General features: G+C 36.6%; 1 protein-coding gene across 5 annotated transcripts in view; it reads left to right on the forward strand.

Moving 5' to 3' along the window:
- CNKSR2 (connector enhancer of kinase suppressor of Ras 2) overlaps window positions 1-24044 on the forward strand; it is a 212211-nt gene that overhangs the window by 100067 nt on the left and 88100 nt on the right. For 3 of the 5 annotated variants that reach the window (XM_054059353.1, XM_054059370.1, XM_054059374.1), the window contains exon 9: window positions 15231-15377. The exons of the other annotated variants lie outside the window; for them this stretch is intronic. In XM_054059353.1, coding sequence (XP_053915328.1) covers window positions 15231-15377 — 147 coding nt within the window. The remainder of the gene's footprint in view (window positions 1-15230; window positions 15378-24044) is intronic. 5 annotated transcript variants of the gene reach the window in all.

Genomic DNA, 24044 nt, shown 5'->3' on the forward strand with positions numbered 1-24044 from the left:
CTTTTGAGCTAGGCAATGTAATTTGATAAATCTAAGCAGATCAGTGTAAATTTTAATACTTTTTGATTTTTGCTATATAGATTACTCATAAGTATTGTATCCCATGGTTACTTCCATGTACAATTAATGACTAATGCCTTTATTTTTCTTCACTAAGAAAGCTTATGACGTCAATTTAATATGAAAAACGTTTTAGAATGTTATTATTTTGGCTATCAAAATATCTACACTTCTAAAGAAGCACATCAATAAGCATTCAGTCCTTACACTAGCTAGTTTTTCCAACAAATTCTGCTGGAGCTATGTAGGAAAGTTGACTTGTCAGCTTGAAAATTTCCGGTCAACTGGATAGATATTTATTCATGTTTTCTTGGCGCATCTACACTGCATTTATTTGATGGAAAGATCAGTTTCTTACTCCTAACACTAATGATAAAATGTTGACAAGCCTTAAGATGACCTTCGTTACCTAGTTGGGTGGAATTTTGAATTTGGGTGGATTTGGGTGGTTTTGAATTTTGGTAGGATTTGGGTGTTTTTGGCTTTTTTTTAGCTAGATATTTTGAGATGTACAGGAATAGGAGTTGATTATAATTGTAGGAAAAAGGACCATAGGGAGCTAAGACACACTTAATTTTTCAGCAATAACATTTGGCGTAGAGTATATGTACAGTAATAGACTAAATCACACATTTGCATATGTTCTCACTTAGTTGTATCAACAATATAATTAAAATAATTGGCATCTGATATTATATACAAGTAACTTCCTAGTATTTTATTCTCACCTTTCCACAGAGAGTGAGCTACAATTCCCTAAGGAATGCTATTGTACCTCCCATGTTACCTTTACAAAGGTGTACTTCATTCTCTTTCCAGTTCATAAAGCCTAAATATTTGATCTTTTGTATATGTATTCCAGCTTTTTTTTTAATCTTTTTATTTCTTTTGGCAAGAGTCTAAGTCAGTCCTTTTGTACTCTGGCCCCTGTCATACAGAATTTACTAGCCAGTTCTAGGAATCTCTTTTCCCAAAGAGAAAAGGTATGCTTACTTAAAGGGATGCTTAAAGAAGGATTTGAAGATATTACATTTTGTCTTTTATTTTTATTGATTTTTTTCCATACTTCCTATGCTACTTAGCATTTGAAAATACAGCATCTGTTTCTCAACTTGCTCCTTGTAATTTACCATACGTTATCACTTGTATTGACTAAAGAAATAACTACAATTAGACTTTTTTAAAGATCTAGCTCTGAAACTGTAGGGAAGTATTGTTCATATGTAAGTGTTATTTAAGTGATGTCTTGTAATTGGAGAATCAAAATCTAAAAAAAATCTAGTTTTAAATTTCTTTAAAAAATTAAATAGTAAAACTTTTTTTTTGTATTTTCTTCAAGTATTTCACTGTAATCTCTTTGTCAAAGTGAAGCTAATATCTGGCTTTCAGTGCTATGTATTTAGAAGAATGAATATGAATATGAGGAAGAGAAATGCCACAAAATCATTTTAAAAATCTTACTTGTTAGCTAATGCTTTTTATAAGAATCACATTTTAATAATTATGAAAAGGCTGTTCTTTCAGAAAGCCCACTGGCTTTCAAATAAGCAGCGTGAAAAAGTAAGAGAATAGTTAAGTGACTTATATTCTTTAAACATGTCCTATTACTGGATGTTAAATAGTTTTAAATTCTCTATTGACATCCTTTGTTTGCTTGTAGCGATGTTTAATCTTCATAGTATTTCATTTGGCAGCAAAATCAAAGGATTTCAAGTGATTGCACTGATCTATTGTAATGTTGATAGAAAACATGCCTAATAGGATGCATTCCACTTGTTGCTGGCACAATGTCTGGAATGTAAATATCTTCTGAAATTTTAAAATAAAAAAATATTCAGATTAAGCCTAAAGTCAGTCAAAAGTTAATGTCTAGAAAATAGTCCTTTATATTGTGGTTTATTGAGATTAGATAGCTGTGTGAATCTTTTGCGTCAGTTCTGCCTTACAGAAAAAAAATTCTTTTAAATAGCTCTGTAACTAAAAGGCATGACTCCCACATTAAAATTCAGAGGATTTAGGCACTGTCTTCCCTTCAACTTTTCTCTAGAATCCCTCCTTAATCTCATCTAAAAGCCTGTCTGTCTAAAATACTTCCAATGTAAACAAAAAACCCTCATTCAGGCAATTCAGAATTTGCGCTGTATTGCGATACTCATGTTTCTGCCCATATGTAATTCAAGAGTTTATTTTGCCTCAAGATAGTCCTCCTTTTAACCAACTGAAAGTGCAAGAAACAATATTATTGCTTACATGAATGATTACTGTTCACAGTACTCTTTCTGGTTGCATCAGTGATAAAGCTGTCGAGAAACTACTCCAAGCAGAAAACAGAGTTACAGACTCAAGATAGTGTAGGATTCTTGAATAACAGGCTGTTCTTGTGTAATCTGTGCATAGTTTCTTTATTTTGGAGGTGGTTTTGGCACATTGCATATACTTCTAATACAAGTATGATACAACTTATGGATTTAATATGTTTGATATGACGTATCATAGACATGAATGCTCAAAATATGTGTTTGTTGGCTAAAACTCGTCAGAACATATGTAAATACAGATGACGGAAAAAATATGCTTATTGTAGCAAAACAGGCAAGTATGGCCAGTTATCGATCTGTTTCACATGAGTTACCATTGAAATTGAATTTTTTTGATTCATGGAGTATGTAGGTAATATCTAGCTTCTATATGGCATGTTCCTGACTGTGGAAACTCCTGTGGATTCTTGTAGGCCAAGCCAAGTCCAAAGAATTGAGTTGCTGGAATTATTTTTTTATTTACAGTATAAAAACTTTGAGGAGATTTTGCTAAAATTCCTCTGAAACATGTACAAGATCAAATCTTGCTTTTCTGCAAGGGTCGTAAACACTTAGGTCTCATGCTCTTCTTACCTAGATTTTAATTTAGGCTTTGCTTAGAAAAAGTAAGGAACAGGTTTTTAAGATTCACTGTATAGTTAGTTAGAAGGGTTCAACTTCCATAGAACCTCTTAGGGTTTTGGGGGGAGCTGGCAAACTCCAGCTGACAGAAAATGCTGAACATGGGGTACACTAGATTTCTGGAGTGTATGTATCCAAAATGGAGTTTGCAGTAGATGTCTTCTTATTTTGGGAAAAACAAACACCTATAAGTAGAAAAAGGGTGTTGCAAGTATTTCTGGTAATATTCAGTTTTTCTGCACTGTTTAGCAGGATCTGTTTCAGGCCCACGCTAGGGTTTTTTTGAACACAGGTATTTAATTTAAGTCCTCGTTATCTTGGCTTTGAAAGAAATGGTATTTCTAAAAGGATGTAGTGGGGAGGTGGGCTGGAAGAGTATAAGGAAGATACAGCAGTGTCAAATCAAGATTTTGATGTTAGATGTTTGACAGCTTATAAAACAACTTCCACTAACAACATCTTTCATTAAAAATAATATATTTATTATTTTGCAGGGCTTTATTTGAACAACAAAACACTGCAGCAAGGTCATAAAAGTTCAAAAGAAGTATGCCTCATGCTCAGCTTCCTTCTATGGCTGTCATGTGTGTTTTGTGGAAGAGGTGATAGATAATAGCCCTGAAATCATGATTTTAATCCTTTTCAGATCTTTGGGTTTGTTTGTAACAGTTTGGTAAATGTTCACATGAATATTTAATTTTAAGGGTAGGAGGGCGATTTACGTCTGTAAGCTTTTTAGGTCTATTCTGAAATGTTAGTGGAAGTAACCTAGTTCTCCGCAGGGCTATGTCCTGAACTCCCTGTAATTTGTCAGAATAGGAGGAGTGTACTATGGTTTGGACAAATATAGCCTGTCCTCCAAATTACCTCTCAAAATTTCAATTTGATCCTTTATACTTTCTTTACAGCCTCCCTTAATATTGTGTAATACTGATAAAGGAACTAAATTGTCATAGTCCTCTCAAAAGGAAAAATCTTTTCGTGGATTTGCAGTTCCCTTTAACATGGAATTTATGTTGAGATTGTATGGTGTTATTTATGATCTCTTTTCTACAAATGTGCAAATACACACAGAAATATATTACCTTATATGCTGTATGTCAGGGAAGTGTGATATTGCAAAAAGAAATGTGTGACAGAAGATCATCTTTTCTTTCCCCAGGGTAAGTGCAAATGTTTTCACACAAGTATAAATGAAAAAGAGAAACAACTTGACAAATTTGATAAATGCAGATGAATTCTATTGTGCTTTCCAAGAAATAGCCTCCAGGATTCTCAGGTGCTCTGAAGAGGAGATAAGAATTAGTATTTTAAGGACTGGGAAAGTATGTGTGTGTGTGTGTGTGTGTGTATGTAGGTATTTCATTTTTAGTTTTCCACAGATATTTTTTAAATTAAGTACATATTTGGGAAAATAAGAATAATGGAAACTATTAGCATCAGCTCCATGTATAAAGTATCTCTGCTTTGAGAGCTGCTCCAAGCTTGTTTGTGGATTGGTGGAGTTTGAATGGGCGAGGACTCTTCTGCCCATTCTGCAGCACAAATATTCAAGGCTCATGTCCAGTGAATCTGTTATGCATTGATCCCTAGGGTTTGTTTGGAGTTTGTGTGAGACACAGGCCACTTTGCTGGACGCAGGCTTATTTTTATGTAGATAATGTTCTGTGTCAGTGTGGGCGCCCACTGGCACTTCTAACTCTGGCACAACAAAGCAGCTAATAAACAAGCCATTGTCGCATCTGGGTCAGATAGATCAGCGTTAGCTTGGACAGCCTACGCTGCTTCATGTTTCTGCCAAATTTTAAATAATTTCCCTTTGTTCGTTCCACGTGATTTTTTTTTATGCCTAACGACACACCTGTGTCACCACCCAGTCCAGTTGCAGCAGAAAGCCATGTTGTGCTGCCTTTCAGCAACTGCCTGTCTTCCAGATGATAATGGAGCTTACCTATGTGAGCGCTTCCACCTTACTTTAAAATCTAACTGCTTTGCTTAGCTGAAAGCATTACACCTGGTTGACTGTACCCCAAAATGGAAAGGGAACACTGGCAGAGTCAGTTATGAGTGACAAGCAGTTGTGGAAGTTGCTCTTTGCTGTCTTAGACTTTGTTAGTGGCGGGTTTGGTCCTGTGACCTGGTCACCAACATCCCACTTTCAGTGACCTCTTTGACTTATACTCCAGAGCACCTGATCCCAACCCTCTGCTGCAGTTACGGTGCACTGCAGTACTTGAAAAATGTATGGTGGGCATGTGAAGGCTCGTCTGTGGGATTGGTATGCTATTGATGGAGCTGTGTAATTGTCAGGCACTGAAAGGTTCAACTTGCTATAGGAAGCCTTTCAGGAAGTAATCGGAGGAACTGGTGCAACAGGAGATACCTGTTGTCTCGTATGACTGGGACATGGGTTCAGTGACCATACACTGTATTTCTAGAAATATTCCCTGCCAGCTGATTGTGGTGGTGATCACTGTTGCTGATTGCTTTTGTCTCACAGCTCACTCAAAACCATTTTTTTTTTCTGTCCTGGCTGTACCCTAGAATGGACAACTCTGTTATCATTGAGCCCTGGTGTTCTACTCATGTGATTAGATGAACATATATGGATAACTATTCAGCAGACTAATGAGTTCTTCCATTGTTTTTCTTCAGAGGACAAAAGCATTCTCTTGTAATTGTTGACATAGACTGCTTTATACAGCACTGAATACAGTTTAGGGTGTAGTCAGCACCTCGGCTGACTATGCCATTGTACCAATATCTCTTTTAGAAGCAGTGTCATTGTAGTAAGAATTCTGCTGCAGTACCAGTTGACTTTTTCTGTGATGTCATCAGTGGGCCTTCATAGTTTTACTGCTAGAGTTGGCCAAATCACTGAGTCTGTAGCCAAATCAAGTATTTTTATAAAAGCTACACATATGACCAAAGTCCTGAGAATGTATCTGCTAAAATATACTGTGGTATTCTGTAGCGTATTCTTGTGATCTAATGGTTAAAATCATCTTTCTGCAAAGCACGTACTGGGAGATGATATATTTACATTTATTTATTTATTTTGTACACTTGTTTCATGTTTTACTTTTTTCCCATATGGTAGTGTTTCTATGGAAAAAAGAAAAAGTCCTGTAAGAGGTGGTATAAATGATATTAATATTTCCAACAGAAATATTGAAAGACCATGTACTGCCAAAAATGTTTTATTCCTGATAAAAATTATTTCCGTATTCTCATAGTAGTTGCTACTGACTACTAGTCTTGGTACAACTTGTATTTGCAGGCAACTTAAACAACATTGTTAACAGTATGTTCCTGAGAATACTGTAAATTCTATAGTTAAAATAATTCTTTCAAAATTTCTTAGTGTCTTATTTGTCACGTATATTATTAGAGCATGTATTTTATGCTCAGGTATCAAGTAATAAGTAGAATTGGAATTTTCTGTTGATGTCTGTAGAAAAGCATACAGATTATATTACTCTTTTTGTCTCATAATAGGAGGTTAAAAGGCTTACTATTAGTGTAAGTTTGGGTATGTGGATTGGAAAAGGACAGCATATATACACTGTAGTGAGGGAGATGAAAGCTAAGGAGAGATGTCTTCAAAGTTATGCATATTAATTGGCTGATACTACAACTGTACGCAGCCTGGAATATGTATAAGCTAAGATTCAGTAGTTTTGAATACCTCTGTGCATTATGTAGGTAGCAGCTGCGTAAATTACTCACCTGATCTTCAGCTTCCAGACTGATCTTGTGTCACATAATTCATTATCTTATTCTGATGAATTTAGGAGGTAATTGCAAGGAGGTGTAAGACAGTGATAGTTGTTGTAAAAGTAGATAAAAACTGTAAGAAAAACAAAGTAATGCTTTGTCACAAGGGAGGAAAAATTCTATGCCTGGTTTGAGTAGATGTACTCTGAATATGTAATTTTTTATTTAAAAATCCACCATACGGGCTTAGAACACTTCAGAAGCTTGAATGCTGTACATAGTATATGGCTAATTATTTTAATAGCTGTAAAATAGAACAAAAAAAAAGAAAATAGCTCTCATGGCTAAATAATTACTGCTTTGTTATGACAATTTATTTTGGCTCTCTGTACCTGTCCTTTTTTTAGCTAAGTGATGCTACATAAGTTTTCAGCCTAATTAAAGGTTTTTTGGGGGTTGGTGTTTTTTTCTTTTTAGTTTCTTTGGTTATTAGCGACCTTGAAGGGGTTTTTAGCTATTTCTTTGTACACATCTATGTTTATTTTCCTTATATGAATTCAGTCTCAAGAAACATCTGTTTCAAGGATAGCTGCACTACTTAGCTACAGGGCAGCTGGGGATCTCAGGAACTTTATTTATATGCTGAAAAGGGAAGGGGTGGTGGTCAAATACTGCTGGAATTACTGACTCACTGGAAGTGTTCTAAAATGTTGAGCTGTGATAATGTAAATTTAATCTGAAACGGAATTATTTATATATGTGTATATGCATATATGTTTATATATATATATATTTATTTAATTCCAGGACAACCATTTTGGGAATTTAAATATGAGAATATGCATTGCACACAGACATGCCTCAAATTCCCATTGTGAGTTGTAAGCACACAGCTGCACAAATGAGTTACTGTAAGGCAAACATGGCTGTGATGGGTTAATACTGCAGGGTCACTCCCAAGGAACATATTCCCTATGCTGCATGAAATATGGAGAACCACGCTATTCACTTCCTCCCAGGAAAGATGAGGCCACCCACATCCATACTGCAGCTTAATCTTTGAGAAACTGATGTAGGAACCAATCTGCCTAAATCTTGCCTGAACCTTTAACTTATACCACCAGCTCTCTGCACCTGCTTAGACATTTATCAGCATTTCCATGCTCAGCCTTAAAATTTCTTTAATGATAACCTGTGGCCACTCGAGGATGCTAAAATGTCCATTGTCAGGCAGTAGAGGACCATCCCTCACCAGGACGCCTGCTGAAATGGAGGTAGGCACTTAGGCTCTCCATGTGTTCCATGGAAGCTCTTGAAAATGAGGCCAAGTGAGGACCTTGGTGGCAGCACCTTTATTCATATCAATTTAATGTCCGTGCCCTTGCTGAAGAATGGGTAGAACTTGCTCATCTCAACATCGCTCTCAAAGTCCATTCCCTGCAGTATGTGTGTGCTTTGTGTTTCATTTATATTGCACAAAATATGGGGTCACTGGGAACTGGATCCAGAATCCACGTTTCCTTCCTTGCAATGCAAGGACCTTGTATATTCTTGTATTCCCATGAGCACAGTACTTTGCCTTTAGGGAAGGCCTTTAACATGAAATTATGCACATCTTGGTATTTGAGACACCCTTCTAGGATTTGAAGGACTGAGTTTAGTCCTTCTGAAGCTAAATAATGCTGAGATACACATTGTGCAAGCGGGTGGAAGGCTGGATGAAACCTCTCCAATTTGCCAATACTTGTCTCTTCTGGTTATCTGTACTCCTGGTTAAAGAGCGATTCTGTGCAGTCATTGTGCTGGAGGCAGCCAGTCACTGTGGGGAAGAGTAGGGACCCAAGTGAGGGAGGATTCAGAGGTTCACCAAAATTAAGTGAACTGAAATCAACCCGTTTTTTAGAGCCATACCCTGAGATAAGGAATTGAGGCCCTTTTTTCTCAAAAATTTTACCTACTCGCTGGCCTTACATCAGTAAAATAGGATATAGTCAAATCCATAAAGTCGGAGACTTTCCTGTTCCCAACAAATACACTCATTTGTTCTAGGATGTTGCTAGCAATGACTCAAAAGCAAAACAAAAACAATGAGGTAGCTCTGAAATGAAGGTTGATTATATCAGTGAAAAGTGAAAGGTAAGTATTGTTATTAAACAATGTCCAAGCTTCAATACAGAACTGATTCTGTGTCCCTGAATAATTCAGGTTTTGGTTCCCCCGTGGGTAAAACAGATGCTTGTCTCCATTACTGTGGTGTTTTGTAGTCATGTTATTAACATTTGTGATGTTTGTTAAATTATGGGGGAACTGAACTGTGCAAATACCTAAAAAGAACAAGGTAATAAAATCAATCAGAAGTTATTCTCTGGATTAGTTATGTTTAATGATGGGGAAATGTGATTAGATCAGCCTGAGAAGGGGCAGTAATTTCTGTATTCAGATCTCAGTTTGGGTGCTAACTTTATTCTTGGGAAAGTCTCTCCATTGTGAGCTTTAGTTTACATAGCCAAAATGAATATAAATATCACTTATTTGATGGTTTGGTGGTAGTAGGCAAATGTTTAGATGAAATGTCAGATTTTAATGAAGTAAGAGAATGTGATTTTCTTCAATGTGCTTTTATATACGAAGTATGTTGTGACTTTGGACAATATGGTGCAGTGTGATCAGTGACTTTCTAAGGATGCACAGAACTGACTTCTTTTAACATTGGATTAAAATTTATTTAATTAATGTAGCCAAGATACTTTTTAATTATAATTGCAGCATACACAAGCACAATATTATTAACCTCTCCTCTTTGGGAGAAAACAGTTGTGTAAGCATGGACATTCATTGTCGTGCTAACCTAAGAAGCTGAATAAATCCCTGAAAGACATCTGCTACTCTTGACACTGCTTCTTCTCCCTCGTACAGATGTGGCTTTCATCTCTGTGGTAGTCCGTGTTGTAAACATCCTTTTGTGGTTTTCTCACCCAATAATGTTTTCTGGAGGCGGAAGACCTATGGCCTTCCATTCTTTGTTAGCCTTTTTAAGCATCTGCAGCTGGGGGAAGGGAAGGAGGTGCTTGATACTAACATATTTGTTTCACAGGGCTGCCAGCTGACCATCCTCATTTCTGGCCAGTGTTCATGGAAATCAATCTGTTAATTTAACAGCATGAGGCCAGATAGTTTCTTGTTGGATTCTGACTTGCATAACAACATGCTAGGTTTGATAGACAGTGATTTGAAGTGCAGTGTTGGGTTTTTTTTCTTATGCATTGATTTTTATTTGTAAAATGCAGGATGGGTGGTAGACATGAAGGTTCTCAAAAAAACACCCATTCTTTAAGGGGAATACACTTTCCTCCTAGAAATTCAGTTTTTTAGCTGAAAAGTTAGTAAAAGCTTGAAGCTTGAAATGGTTGACAAGTCAGAGCACTCTGGCTGCGTGCCACTTATAGCAGGCAACAATGAAAGAATGAGAATTTTTATTATCTCCCCATTCCAGTTACTTTTTTAGAATTAAACACTGGAATGGATTTTGCATATTTGCTTAGCTAGAAAATGGCACATGGCTTTACAGGTTATATTTAGCAGAAAGATATTACTTTTCCTTCAAAAGTGTAAAAATGTTGCTACTTTCCTCTTTTACAAATATGCAAGTCAGGAAAGAATTACTGTAATGGGGGAAAAATAACCAGTTTCTTTTCATGGAAGCAGAAAGCTCTCATTGACTTCTGTGGGACTCTGGTGACCCTTTGAACAGGAATATGCCTGTAAAAATATGGACTTATCATTTGACTGTAATTCTACTCAAGATGATGTAGTTTCAATGTGTATTAGATTTGCACACTGCTTCTAAATGATGCAGGTGTTCCATGGTGTCTTTGGGATATACGCGCTGGGTTTTTCAGGCTGTAGGTTATTTAGTACTGGATCTTGTAGATTCCTAAAAATACTTGGTTTGGGTCCATCCAATTGTACTTGAGCTGCCTACATGTTAATGTTTTACAGAACTTCTCTCTGGCTCATAACATAAAGCAGTACTCACAGAAATCATGAATGAGTACAGGAGTTTTGGAATACTGTCTTGGGTGTGTCTGTTTAAAAAAAAAAGAATCAGTGAATGGTCATGCTTGATTTCAGAAAAAGGGGAGATTACTACCAATTTTCCAGGCTTGTCATAAAGGAGGTGATAGATTCATCTGGGGAAAAAAGTAATTACTTTAAGAACAACTTTTTAATAGTTTAAAATGTTAAAGTTCTTGGCAGTTTGGAATAGGAATGCAAAATAAAAGTTCCATTTCAGGCCATTGTAGTATTGTCATCCAGATGTGCTTTCTGCAAGCCAAAGTCTTTTAAAGTATATCTCATCTCACTTGGGGGCATCTTCTTTTCCCAGTTACTGGCTGGGGGATCAGGCATCTAACAGCAATCGCTGCTAAAAGCTTTCTGCTGTTTGGGGTAATGGATGCTGCGATATTCCAGGTGGTGGAGAAACCATTGTGAGGAGAGGTGGAGTGGCAGGGGAGATGAGAAGGATGTGGCAGAGAAGAGTGTAGCTGTGCTGGGCTCCAGTTTGCCTGTCTTGTTGCACTGAAGCAGGATGGGTGGCCTTGAGTGTCCCTGGAGCATGTTGGTGGGGCTTTGCAGGTTGGCCACGGCCTCTGGGCATATAGTGGCAGGATGCAATGAGAAATTCGGAGGTGGCCTGATGCTGATGGTGCCGGCACCCTGCCCACAGGCTTGCTTCTCCTGGCACAGAACATCGACTTCCACTTTGGGAGGGTGCTATCCCTTCTTGTGCCAGCAACTCTGTTCATCTGGACTTGGCGTATCGGTCCTTAGGTGGCGTGGATGTGGGCTGCTCTGTCTACCCCTCCTTTGCCTTGGCAGTAGACTCCTCCAGTAAAGGTGCTACAATCTCCTTGGCAGAAACAGCTCAGCACAACCCTTCAGGGCACCTTGTGGTGCTTCCTCACTCTTCTCTCTCTCTTCCCCTGTTTACCCTGTCTTTGTATGCCATTGCTCACCTTCCCTTGCTGCCCTTGAGTCCATAGTCGTCCTCCTCCTTCCTTACAGCAAAACCCCAAACCCTGTGGCCTGTCCTATTCCAAGTTCCACCTTTCCATAAGGTGTCCTGTTTTCCTTCAGGTGCCCAGGCCTGCAACCGTGCAGTGAGTACACTTCTCCTTCCTGTCCCCAGAGCTTCCAGTATTACCCAGGGACCAGCTGTGTTGTGCCTGTGCACAGTGCCTGACATGCAGGCTGCCCTCGCCTGCCCTCAACCCTCTCTGTGCTCAACCATGAGCTGCACTGGCAGCTTGGAGTGATTCAGGGGCTGTGCAGCAAACTGCAGCTCTGGGCTCAGGCTGCCACTAAAGACTGCAGCGTATTGAAGGTAGTTGGTTTAACAAGGTAAATTTATTTTAAAACAAGCAACGATAACTTGCTTGGTCATTAAAAACATGTACCTGGTCAGTATAGTGCACTGATTTAAAAATGAATTGCTCAAGTTGTTTTAATGTAAGTAAAGTTGTCTGCTAATATAGTCCTTTTTACTTATTTATTGAATATTCAATCCAGTAATGAAACTTTCTTAGTACTGTCCGTTTTTGCAGTACCTGTGCAGTACAGAGGATGTGATGGGGACTTTGAAACCTCTGCCCAAAAATTTGACGATTAGAAGTTGAGAACTAGTAACCGTGGCCGTAATGAGAAAGGGGAAGATTCTGAGGAGAGATTAGAGAGAATAAATTTAAACCATACTTAAAAGGTGTAGATTACACATCTCTAAAGTGGATTAATGGAAAACAGTTTTCAATTCCAGATTTATTCATTGCTTTTTCCTCTTTCCAACCTGACCTTCTCAAATAAGATTGCTTCTGTTTGGTCTATGCCAATAGGAATTTTGATGGAACCTAAACTATGTGGGATCTGAAAAAGATGCCTCCTACGTGGACATCAATGTCCTTCAATTTACTGTTGACAGCCTCTTATGTGACATGTTCCTAGTTTACGTTCAACAGACGAGAAGCAAGCGAGGACTGTCTAAACCAGAGAGAAAACTGCTGTCAGGGAACTAAATAAAAGCAGAGGATGAACTTCATTTGAAATTTAGAGTAAACTCAGGATTTTCCTGCGAAAAATTAAATTAAATTGTTTAAATTCATGAGCTTCTCAATTAAATACATCAGATTTAGTGCTTTGAAGTGCTTTTTTTTTCTTTAATCCGCTCATAAAGAGACTAGGTAATCTCCCATTTACTGCAATGTAAGCGTAGTTGAAGTATATGATATAGTTTATCTCTGCAAAGTCTGAAAGCGCATTTAAAAGAATTTTAAAGCTGCTTGCATAACCAAAAAAACCCAATTTTATTTACATTCCTCTGGCTGTTTCAATGAGAAACGGTTAGCTTTAAAGCGCATGTTTAGCGTGCACCATTCTACCAACTTAAATAGTGAGAATTTTACGTCCTGATTCCATAACTGTGACCACATTATGTTCTTCTCAAGACTCCCTGTGCTGCTTTATGCAGTAGGATTCCTCTCCAGAAATCTGTCCTCAATTAGGGAGTTAAAGTGTAGAGTAGCTTATGTACAGAGGTACCTTGCATGAGCTGTAGGCCTTTAATTCCTTCCTTCTTCTGGGTAGCAGATGAAACCTTGCACATGCCCAAGGTTTCCCCATAGAAAACTATGGGGAATATATTGTCTCTAAGCACTGGTGGAAGCCTCTCTGAATAGGAAAACAGTATTGTAAATAGCAAGGTATTTTTTTATGAAATTGTAATATTAAGACATAAAGACATACATTAAGAGATATTAAGACATACAGAGACTTCATTTAGATACTCTTGAAACACAATGAAGACATCACTGGGATGTGGGAATTGAACTGAACTTGGTTACATTCATGTTTCATTTTATCCGAAGTATAATAGCCATATGCCTAATACATTGCACTGAAAAGAATTCCAGCATGCTTGGAAGTCTATGGAAGTTGGAAATTATTCCATAAAGATGCATGGTGTCAACACCCTGTTTCTTTTTTTAATGTAATTTTACTGTAGAAGTGCATCCTGGATGTAATGAGCTATGCTGTGGTGAAAACAAGACAGAGAGGTTCACAGTAGCTGAGGAGGAGCTGTGAGGCTTGAACCATGTCTGTGATTTAGGGTTGTTGCATTAGTGTGAACTTAAATAACATGCTGGTATGGGACTATCAATATTTAAAATAAGTGATACGAAACAAACAGAGTGGGTTTCGGTATAATAGGAAGTGAGGTAAAAAATAAGTAGCAACAACCTACATGTGATTACCTTGTTTAAACATAGGTGACAAATGTATATTAACATATATTTTTGTCATATTGCACTATACCAAAGATAAGGAACGTCTACATTCTCTTTGTTCACATTGCCTGTTTGATTTTTTTCACATATATTGACGTGATATAAACTATATTTCACATATATTGACGTGATATAACTATGTTACCTTATCACTTCAGAGTTCTAGATTTTTTTTTAGTACAAATTTGACTTCTCATTTGGATAATTTACTTCTTAAAAATCTTGTACAAGTTCTGAAAGCAAGAATGTATTTATAACTGATCCTTTAAACATCAGGAAAAATTACTTGCTTGTTTAGTGGGGTGTGGAGAGAGAAAAAGGTAGCTGTCAGGTTTATGGAAATAGTCACTTGCTGAGTCTACAGGCCAAGATTTTCATGGATTGTATGATCTGTGTATTGCCACTCTAGATGCCAAACTTGAAAAGGCAGGGTTTGAATATCTTTAAGCATTCCAAGACAGGTACCTAAAATACAGACTTGTTGCTTTCCATGCTAGTTAAATATTCTAAAATCAAGAACTTCAAAATGCTTTACTTCAATTAGGAAGATTTTACTTTGGGCTAATACTTAAATAGCGGCTAGACTCCATTTCTGTCATGACTTTACTGTATTTGTTTCTGAAATCATAATGAAAGAAGTATTAATTTTAAAAAGACCTTGTGATTCTGATTTTATTTTTGTAGCAGTGTGAAGAGTAGAAGATTTTCCTGAACTGGTTTGTGCTTGCATAAGCTGCTAGAAGGAGGAGTAGTATGACTACATGTGGTTAGCAGACTTTAAATAGTAACCATGGAGTAGAAAATGCTTAGTTTTGGATTGAACTGTTGGTGCAGAATCCAGAGCTTTTTAACTTTCTAGTCTCTAAAGTCTATGTACCACAGCTAATTTTGAGAACACTTTGAGATTTAACTGTGCATTTACAGTGGCATAACAGTAGTTTATTGATTCTAAAATGTGAAATTATGCATATCCATCTTAATGCGTTATAATAATATTTTAGTTGATATGATTTTTATGCAGTAATTTATTTCTGACATTTCTAGAGTTAATCTCCTTTTATATATATATATACACACTCCTATTATGATATTTTACTAATCGTATTTAAAAAGGGAACATTACATATTGAATACTGTACCTCAATTTTATTGTAATGATTTTACTGGTTACCAGGTGGGGTGGCAGTTGAAAAATTTGGTGAATGCACTACGAGAGGATCCGAGTGGTGTTATCTTAACTTTGAAAAAGCGACCTCAGAGCATGCTTACCTCAGCACCAGCTTTACTGAAAAATATGAGATGGAAGCCCCTTGCTCTGCAGGTAATGAAGCTTAATCATAAGTCATACACCATCATTTTAAATATAGATTATATCTATGCTTTATTGTGCTTCATCTCAGCAGCATATGGATTTACTCTTGTGTACTTTGAAAAACTGTTTCTTAAATGATTTCTCTGCAGTTTGTTCTCATAGGCTCAATTGAAATTAAACCTTTTATTAGAACTTTTCAAAGCTAAGAAGTAATTGTCCCAGTGTTTTACAGTGCAGAAAAGTATCCCCAGATAACTCTTCTAGCCAAAGGGGAAAAAAGCATACTTTAGAAGCTGATAATTTTTTGTTTAACTTCCTCTTAAGCTCTCAGGGCAGTAGCGAAATCTCAAAGAAAGAGGGGAAGAAAAGATCTTGAGTTCTCAGTTTGATCAGTCATAGAGTTATAGAAAAATGTATAAGGTGATTTAATTCAATAAAACACTTGACCATCAAGATTTCCTTATGCAGATATAGTTGTATTTGTGTCAAAGCTGTCCTTGAAACTGAACCCTTGCACATAAGGGCGTGGAGCACAGTATGTCCAGTTGGGCCTTTAATTTTAGTAAGTGTGCAGTGTGCTGAAAACCATGGAATCATTTCATTAAAGCTTTCGTGTTCCACTCTATGATAAAGTATTACTGTAATGGATTACTCTAGGAAATAAAAGTTATGTCCAGACAGATGAAGGCATGTAACCAAACAGATGGAATTGACAAATAACCCCCTTTTTTTTAATTCAGTTTGGATAGAACAATGTTTAGAAATTTTTCTTTGCATAAGGAATGCATTCTTCAGGACATATTATGATCACAATAAAAAGCCTAATTTATAATTAAGTACATTTGATAGAGAAAAGACTTCGGCGAAGTTTGGGGAAAAAGGAAAATGAGATATGGTAATGGCACTGCCCGTAGCAGTATCCTTGCCATTTAAAATATTAAAAGATTTTTAAAAAGAACTAATGGAATGAAGAACATCCTTCAAATAAGTCTTTATATATATATAATTATTTTATAATGGTTAAATGCATCATTGTCTTTGAAACTGAGTAAGATTTTAAATGATTGAGATGTCTTGATCTTTCAGATTTAACATGTGACAAAAGCTTTGAACCAAAAAAACCTTATTAGCATCTGAACATAAAGTTGCAAATCTGTATGCATGATATCAGTGTATGAATGTCCATATTTTTATCGTAACTTTATTGAAAATATTAACACAAATGAAAATTGCACATCTTTGCTTTAAATGGGGTCAAATTCTTTCAGTCTAAATCCTCTTTGAGTGTGTTTGGTACTTCTTTGGGTGAACTGGGTCATTCTCCTAAATATTCCTTTTAGCTTCACTTCATCATTTACTGCTAGACTAATTGCACCAAAGACCCCGCAACAGAAGTTTCTGACATGGGTCATTGATGCAGACAATAACAAATAAGCAATTAATTCCAGTCAGGCTATTCCAAAAGGGTGGGAAGAAATTGGATAGAAACCGATTTCCACCATTTAAACTTAAGTCCAGTAGGAAAGTGAGGATTCCTGTGGCACTTTTACAGGGAATGCAGTCATGATCTAAAGCTGTGGGCCTGCTTTGAACTCCACACTCACTTCTAGAAGCCAAATTCCCATCTTCTTTTCATGTGTTTTATTTGGCTCTGATTTACTTTTCAGCATTCTTAGTTCAATACAGGTACTAGAGTGCTGTTCAACTGTTCTAACTTTAGATATCTTCTGTGTACATATCATTCAGGCTTCTCATTTTTACTCCCTTTGGCCAGCAGACATATGTAACAGTTACTAGTTTATTCATCTTGGCCTGTTTTAGACTGATCTACCTTAACATGAGGTGAATTGGACCCTGTGCATGCCTCTTTCTCTCCATTTGATGATAAACGGAGTCTGGACAGCTAGCTCAAATGTAGATTATCTGTATTAGATATGAGGTAGACCCTGGATAGTTTTCTGTAATCTTACAGGTTTGGAAAGGGGGTAGTATTGTTTTTGTTCTGAGTTGTTTTTTTTCCTAATAGCATAGAAAATGTAAGTATTTTTTAAGGCTAATATGAGTGCAAATAGAGATACTGTTAAACATTAGAGAAATAATTCTGGTACCACAATGATATTGTTCTGATTTTATCAAACACGGCACCAGGAAAAGGCCAGAACCTCATTCAGAACTTATGAGTGCAGTGCGCGTATGTGTGTCTGTAGTAATTTATTATGTTAGTCTGAGAAACAACAGTTTTCTTAAGTAGACTGAGTGTTGGAAAACCTCCAGGGTGAAATGAAGACGAACTTCAGAAGCTGCCTAATGTGGAGATTTCTGTCAGTAATCTGTACAGATCAGAGGTGAACAGATGTTAAAGTCAGCAGATGTTAAAGTTTAAATGTAGCTTAAGTGTGAAATTGGTGCTGTATGTTTATTAACAAGCAGCGAAAGCAGAGTGCAGTGTAATTTTATAGCTTCTAAAAATATGAAGAAATTAAGTTTAACAGGATTTACTTAAAAAAATTCTGAAAAAAGTCTTCATAAAACCTGTAGGTCTTGTAATTGCAATTTGCCCTGTGGCTGTTCTGAAATTTCATATCTTCCTGATTCATATAAGAGTGCTCTTTAATATGAGCTTGGGAAGCAGTGTGAGAGGAGAGGGGAAAAATTATAGCAAATAGGGAGAAAAACATAAGGAAAAGCTGTACTTCCATCATCTTTGGAAGAAGGGGAAATTATGATAACCTGTTTTCTTATATCAGAGTGTCATGAAATAATTGAGAATGTTATAACTGTGCTGTCATCCCAGAGCTAAGTAAATTGAACCATATGTATTATTCAACAGACACAAGCTATAAGGAAATTATGACTTAGTAATAATTCTGTTAAAGTACAAAATATGGGCAAAATATTCAAAATACTCTAGAACAAGATATGGGAATGAATTTGTGATAAAATGAGAATTAGGATCTGCAAACTGGCTGCTGTGATTTTTTTTGGTTCTGCAAATGGAGTGAAAAGAGGAAGAATGTGGTGTCACATACTAATCAAATTGCAGTGAGAAAGGTGGGAAGGTGGAAGTTTGCCCTAATGTAAGGAGGCTGACACAAAAGCAGAGACTGAGGTTTTATATGCACCCCACCAGTGAACATTTTTTAACAGCTGTTACAGCAAATGTAGACAGTAAATGTTTCAGCGAATTAAATTGAGACTCATTAACACTGAGATTTACCTTGGGATGTTTTAATTGAGAGCCTTCAAAACTTAATTTTAGCTGAAAATGAATAATGTTGAGGCATTATTGGCAAATTATATTCTACTAGTTTTGTCAATAACTTTATGTAAGAACATCAAGTTTGCCATTTGCAGCAGCGCAATAAACTAGACTTAATGTAGAGATACTAAATATGCTTGTAAGCTGCGGAAGTGCTGCACCGGTCTTCAGTTCAGGCAGCATGCAAATACTGTCAGTGTATCTAGCAGTTTGGTGTGTAATCAACAGGGCATCCTGGTAATTAAATTATGCATTCTGATATTTATTTTTTTAAGAGATTGCTGTCCATAGTCGGTGATCTAGATTAGACATATGCGAGTCAAATGTTCATGGTCTCTAAGTGTGGAAAACACTTCTAGATTGTTCAGGTATTACCTGTTTACTAATTGGTATAAATACATCTTAGAATGTTCAGTGGTTTACTTTGGACAGCTCTGCCTTCACGTTGCAGTCTTGCCATGAATTGTGAGTTAAAGGCAGTCTACATAATTACTCTTTAATTCTTTGAGTTTGTTGTTTTTTTTTTCTTGTAGCAGAAATGTGGTATTCATTCTTTTCACAAATATTCTTTTCCTTAGAATAAATATGAAAGGCTATGGAAAACAAAGAAGAAGAAGAATAATTATGCTTCCTGTGTAGCAGTCCTGAAACTGATATTGAATGGCTTAATGTACAGTAAAATAATACAATTAGCCTATGGCTATGCTATGCACCATTGCAGAATGAGTTTGTATTTACAAGTGCATTAATTCCAGCTCTAAGGTCAAGCAGCACAGAAAGAAAAACATTCTTTTTTCCCCCTTGCATCCTGATTAAACGAAGTGCTGTATTTTGTTTTGTTTTCGGTCACTTGATGATTGTCTATTTTAATATCCATCTGTATCCAACTTCTTGCAGATAATCAAAGTTCTCCCTTGACGCATACTGGAATCATGTCAGAATTTTTGAAGTCAAGGGATTTTTCATTTGAATTAGGCGGTGATAGCCTTGGGGAATTTTGTGGTTGCTGTTGCAATTAAAAGTATATATTAATATGATGGTGTACCATAAATATTAAGATGTTATGCCTTCAAGACATGTCTTACTTAATTTGCCTTTCAGTTACTTGTTCTGATACTCTGATCTGTTGTATGAAAGCCTAGAATGATATTTCAGATTGCAATGTTTGTATTTCTTACTGCTACTGACTGTGGTGAACAAACTAAATAAGTTTAACCTCCAATTTTTTATATTTTTCTTTCTTGACATAGAGCTGACTTAATTATCTTTGAACTCTCCATATTTTTGTCTGGTTCAAAACCTAACTTAAATAAACATCCTCTACTCTAGATTGTCTCTTTTATTTCTTCTTTCTGCTTTGTATTACTTTGGGGAGATTTCAAAGGGAGACTCCTTAAAGTGCTGTTTGAACAAGGGTGGAAGGTTTGGTAGAGAATATTGTCAGAGCTTATGAAATGTTATCTAAGTTCTGCTAGCCAGCAAGAAGCTAGCTGCAAAGTCCTTTGCCTCCTGGAAAATGCTTTGTTAGTCCAAAGAAATTGGACTTTGTCTACAGTGTGGAAGACTCTTTTTTCATGTTGGCACGCTTTAGCTAATTTTTGGACTACGCCTTGCAAATATCAGTGAAAAGACTCTTACTGATACCAGTGAGTTTGGGTGCAGGTCTGGGCACCGGTCATATCTTGTGTGTTGACTTGGAAGAAAACCTTCTGACCCTTCTTAAACACTGTCACACTCTTAACCAAGCTTATTTAAATGTCACCTTTTGTGTATTTAATATAGTTCACTGTTCTCTTTTGTATGTGATTAAATTGTACCGTTATAAAATCACCAGCAGCTCAGTATCTGTAGTTTTTTAAACAAACTTTATTTTGGATTAGATATGTGTTACATCTCCACTATGATCTGTTCAGCTTTTAGCATCTTAAGAAGCAACAGCAACAATAAGAGTCCTTGGTATGAGAGAAAATGGTATTTATTATTTTTTATTTATTATTTTTCCTTACTTGATTCTATTGCTTCCTTCATTTATCTAGAGACAATGCTGTATTCCATTATGATAGTTTATGTTTAGAATTAGTGACTTTACACTTTTTAATCATTAAATTTGAATAAAATGCTGACTTGTTGGTTCTTCAGTTGCTTAGTTGTGCTTTAACTATGTGGAAACTGGGCATTCTTTGCAGAACTGTGAGAATGGATTCTGACTGTTTTTTCCTACAGAGTATGAATTAGTTATAGTATTTCATTACTTTGCGTCATAATTGGTATTATAAAAAGTTTGGGTTTGTAGACATTGTGTTCAATAAATTGTCATAATCTTGGTCCAATATGAAAAATATGTTAGCAGTAAAATCTGATGTAAATACTGTATAAAGACATTACCAGTTAAAATTGTGTGTTGGTTTTGCTTATGTTTTTAAAAATTGTATGTCTTTTTCTGGAGCAATATTTCTCAAACTATATCTTGCAGCTTCCAAGGGAGTTAGTGAGAGGTTCAAAGAGTTTTAAAAGACATTAAAAAGAATTTTAGATAGTATATATTAAAGATTAATTATGTTCATTGTTTAGAGAAAAAAAGGCAAAAATAATTTGCTGATTTACTTGGGGCACCCTCTTAGTTCCTTTAGGATTGGGGATGGGAAAAGCAGCAATAGGTCCAGTTAGCAAAAGGGAAATAGAGATTGCACGGCTGAGCTAACCAGGGGAGAGCGGTTCCTGAAGGAGCAGCAGGGAGTGTCTATGCATCAGTCAGTATTTGTAGGGACCTCTTATTTCCCTGTGCTGGGGAAACTGAGTTGCTGTAAGTAAAGATGGTCAGTTATCTGTTCCTTGGCCAACTGACAGTTTAGGAAGGGGTTCATAAAGAATAACTATCCCGAAGGAGCATGGTACATCAAAAATGTTTGAGAAATAGTACTCCAAAATATATTGAAATATGGATTTTATGTAGGTCATCATGGGCTGACATTGATGCAGGGTCTTTTGTGGGACATTTTTGAGGTTATTCCAGTTTTAATATCTGACTTCTAAACTTTCTCTGTCAGACTACTCCCATGGGTCAAGTATTTAACTCTTTAGCCTTGAAAACATTTTAGTTTTATTGCTGTTTCGGTTATCCAAACTGTCCTGGCCAGCCTACCAAAAGGGACTGCTGCAGAAAAAAAGCTCTAGTCTTTGGAAGAGAATTAACTTAATGATAACACTGATCTCCAAGGCATCCAATTCAGAAATACTTTAATGCAGTTCAGTGTGCCTGCATATGGTCCACTGAATAGCTGCCATTGAACAGGATTGCTACAGGAGCGGATTTACTTGCAGGTGCGTAGATTGACCTGAACTAAACAGTTGAATTCTCTCTAAATTGCAATGCAAGATGCCATGTAGATCCACCATGCCTGGAGGCCATGTTCTGAAAGCAATCTTTTCAGCTAGCGAGGGCCTGAAGACTTTCAAAGCCTTATGAAGTGAAAGATGAACTCCTACAGCACAAGGTAGTAATTTCAGCAGTGCTCTCGATGTTTAGAGCTACTATCAGGAGAGACTATTTGAATGCTTCCAACACATAGCAGTTCATTTAAAAGAGCTTACTGATTTATCTGGTGAAGTGATAAATATATTTAAAAAAAAAGAAATGGTAATTTATTCTAAAATTGGGGATTTTCCTTTTTTTTCCAAGTTACACAGCTTTGCTTTTTTGGCAAAAATAAACTGGAAAATTAACTTTGGCAATATGACCCAAACACAGAAAAGATATTGGGCATCCTAGTATGTTTTGGAACAATCCTACAGGATTTTTCTTCCTCTGGGTTGTATTACAGTTTCTACCCCTTGGGAGCTCCAGTTGCCCTTGGAAGATCTGCTCACATTACCATCCTGGGAGATGAGCACAGTCATTCATGCTCTCACCAATTATACTGCGATTTCACCTCTGAAAGTGTCCCACTATCTGACATGGAAACAGTTTGAAGGAAACCTTTTACCTTTGAATAACTGGATGAGTTGTGCTTTTCTGTTGTAGACTGAATTCTGTTGCGCTCACTGTTTGAACCACCTTGCTTAGCCAAAATATGAATCAAAATATGCATTTGTCAAATGTGCACAAACCTCACTGATTTCCAGCATCTTCCAGCAAACTGTTCAGGAGGACAAACCAAATTGTATGTCTGTGCTATGCATTGTCAGGAGCCAGTGAAGGGCAAAGTACAATCCTCAGACTTCAGCAAAATAGTTTTTTTCAGAAATTAAGCCAATATCCTTGGCATTTAAATTGTTAAGCCAATCTTTTCCAGGCTGTTTTACAATGGAAATTCTTTACCTGTGTACTGTAGCCCTCCAGCAGCCAGTCAGGACCACCACAGGGTCATCAACGCATTCCAAGTCCAATTGTGCTTGAGCATGATTTTCCTTATGTGACAGAAATAATAAACATATTCGTTGCCACCCGCCTAGTTCCTAGGCCCACCTTTCCTCTTATCTACCCATTTGTGCGGGTAAAGGGCTGTCTTCTTTCTCAAAGTGGAAAGGAGCAAATCCACTTGTCCAGCTTGTCTTTCTGTCAGTTCTCCTGCCAGTATGAACCATGAACAACAATAGACTGGGCTTAACAAGTGTAAAGAATGTCTAGGTCACAAAATTGTTTTGGCTTAGAAGGAGAAATTCATTCTACAAGCTACTCAGCAAGCCACAAACTGTACTTGTCATAAAAGTGCAAGATGTCAGAGAGGAAATAACCATTGTTTCATTAGTAACTGGTTCAAAAGCATCTATGGCTACAGTGTCACGGATGAAAATTTAAAGGATAAGATTTTTATTTCTCTGAAAAAGTTTTGATTTTTTTAGCTTGGGGGGGAGAGGCGGCTTACCCAGTTTTACCACCAACTTCAGTCTTCTTTTTGCAGGCTTCTGTCTTCTTGTTTTCAGTGGTTGTAAAGTCTTTTACCTGTCTGGTTTTCTTGTGTGTGTCTTTCTCCCTCTCTTCCTATAAATATTGGCAGTCTTTCATTGACCTGGCTACAGAATACTCACATTAACTCTAATGTGCGAGGAAAGCATTTAACAGTATCTCCATTTACAGTATGTGGGTTTCTAACATTCTGAAAGAGAAAATTTCTTTCATTTTATAGCTGTTGCTCTAAAGTTGGACTTCAAAATTTTAACAAGAGAATGTTAATACATTTTATTATGTTTAAGATAAATAACTTCTAACAGAGCTCAATTCTAAAACACCACAGTAGCTGGCTAGAGTTCCTGAGGTTCCCTAGGTGACTTGCACTATTTTCACGTGTAGATTGAAAAAAAAGTAACACAGTGGTGGGGGCTTTTCTTGATAAACATAAATTCAAATGGCTCAGTACTAGCTTATGAAAGACTGAAATTTAAAAAAAAGTTCCTGCTGTTGAACTTTTTGCAGTATA

This window comes from Cuculus canorus, chromosome 1, assembly GCF_017976375.1.
Source record: "Cuculus canorus isolate bCucCan1 chromosome 1, bCucCan1.pri, whole genome shotgun sequence".
Taxonomy (NCBI): domain Eukaryota; kingdom Metazoa; phylum Chordata; class Aves; order Cuculiformes; family Cuculidae; genus Cuculus; species Cuculus canorus.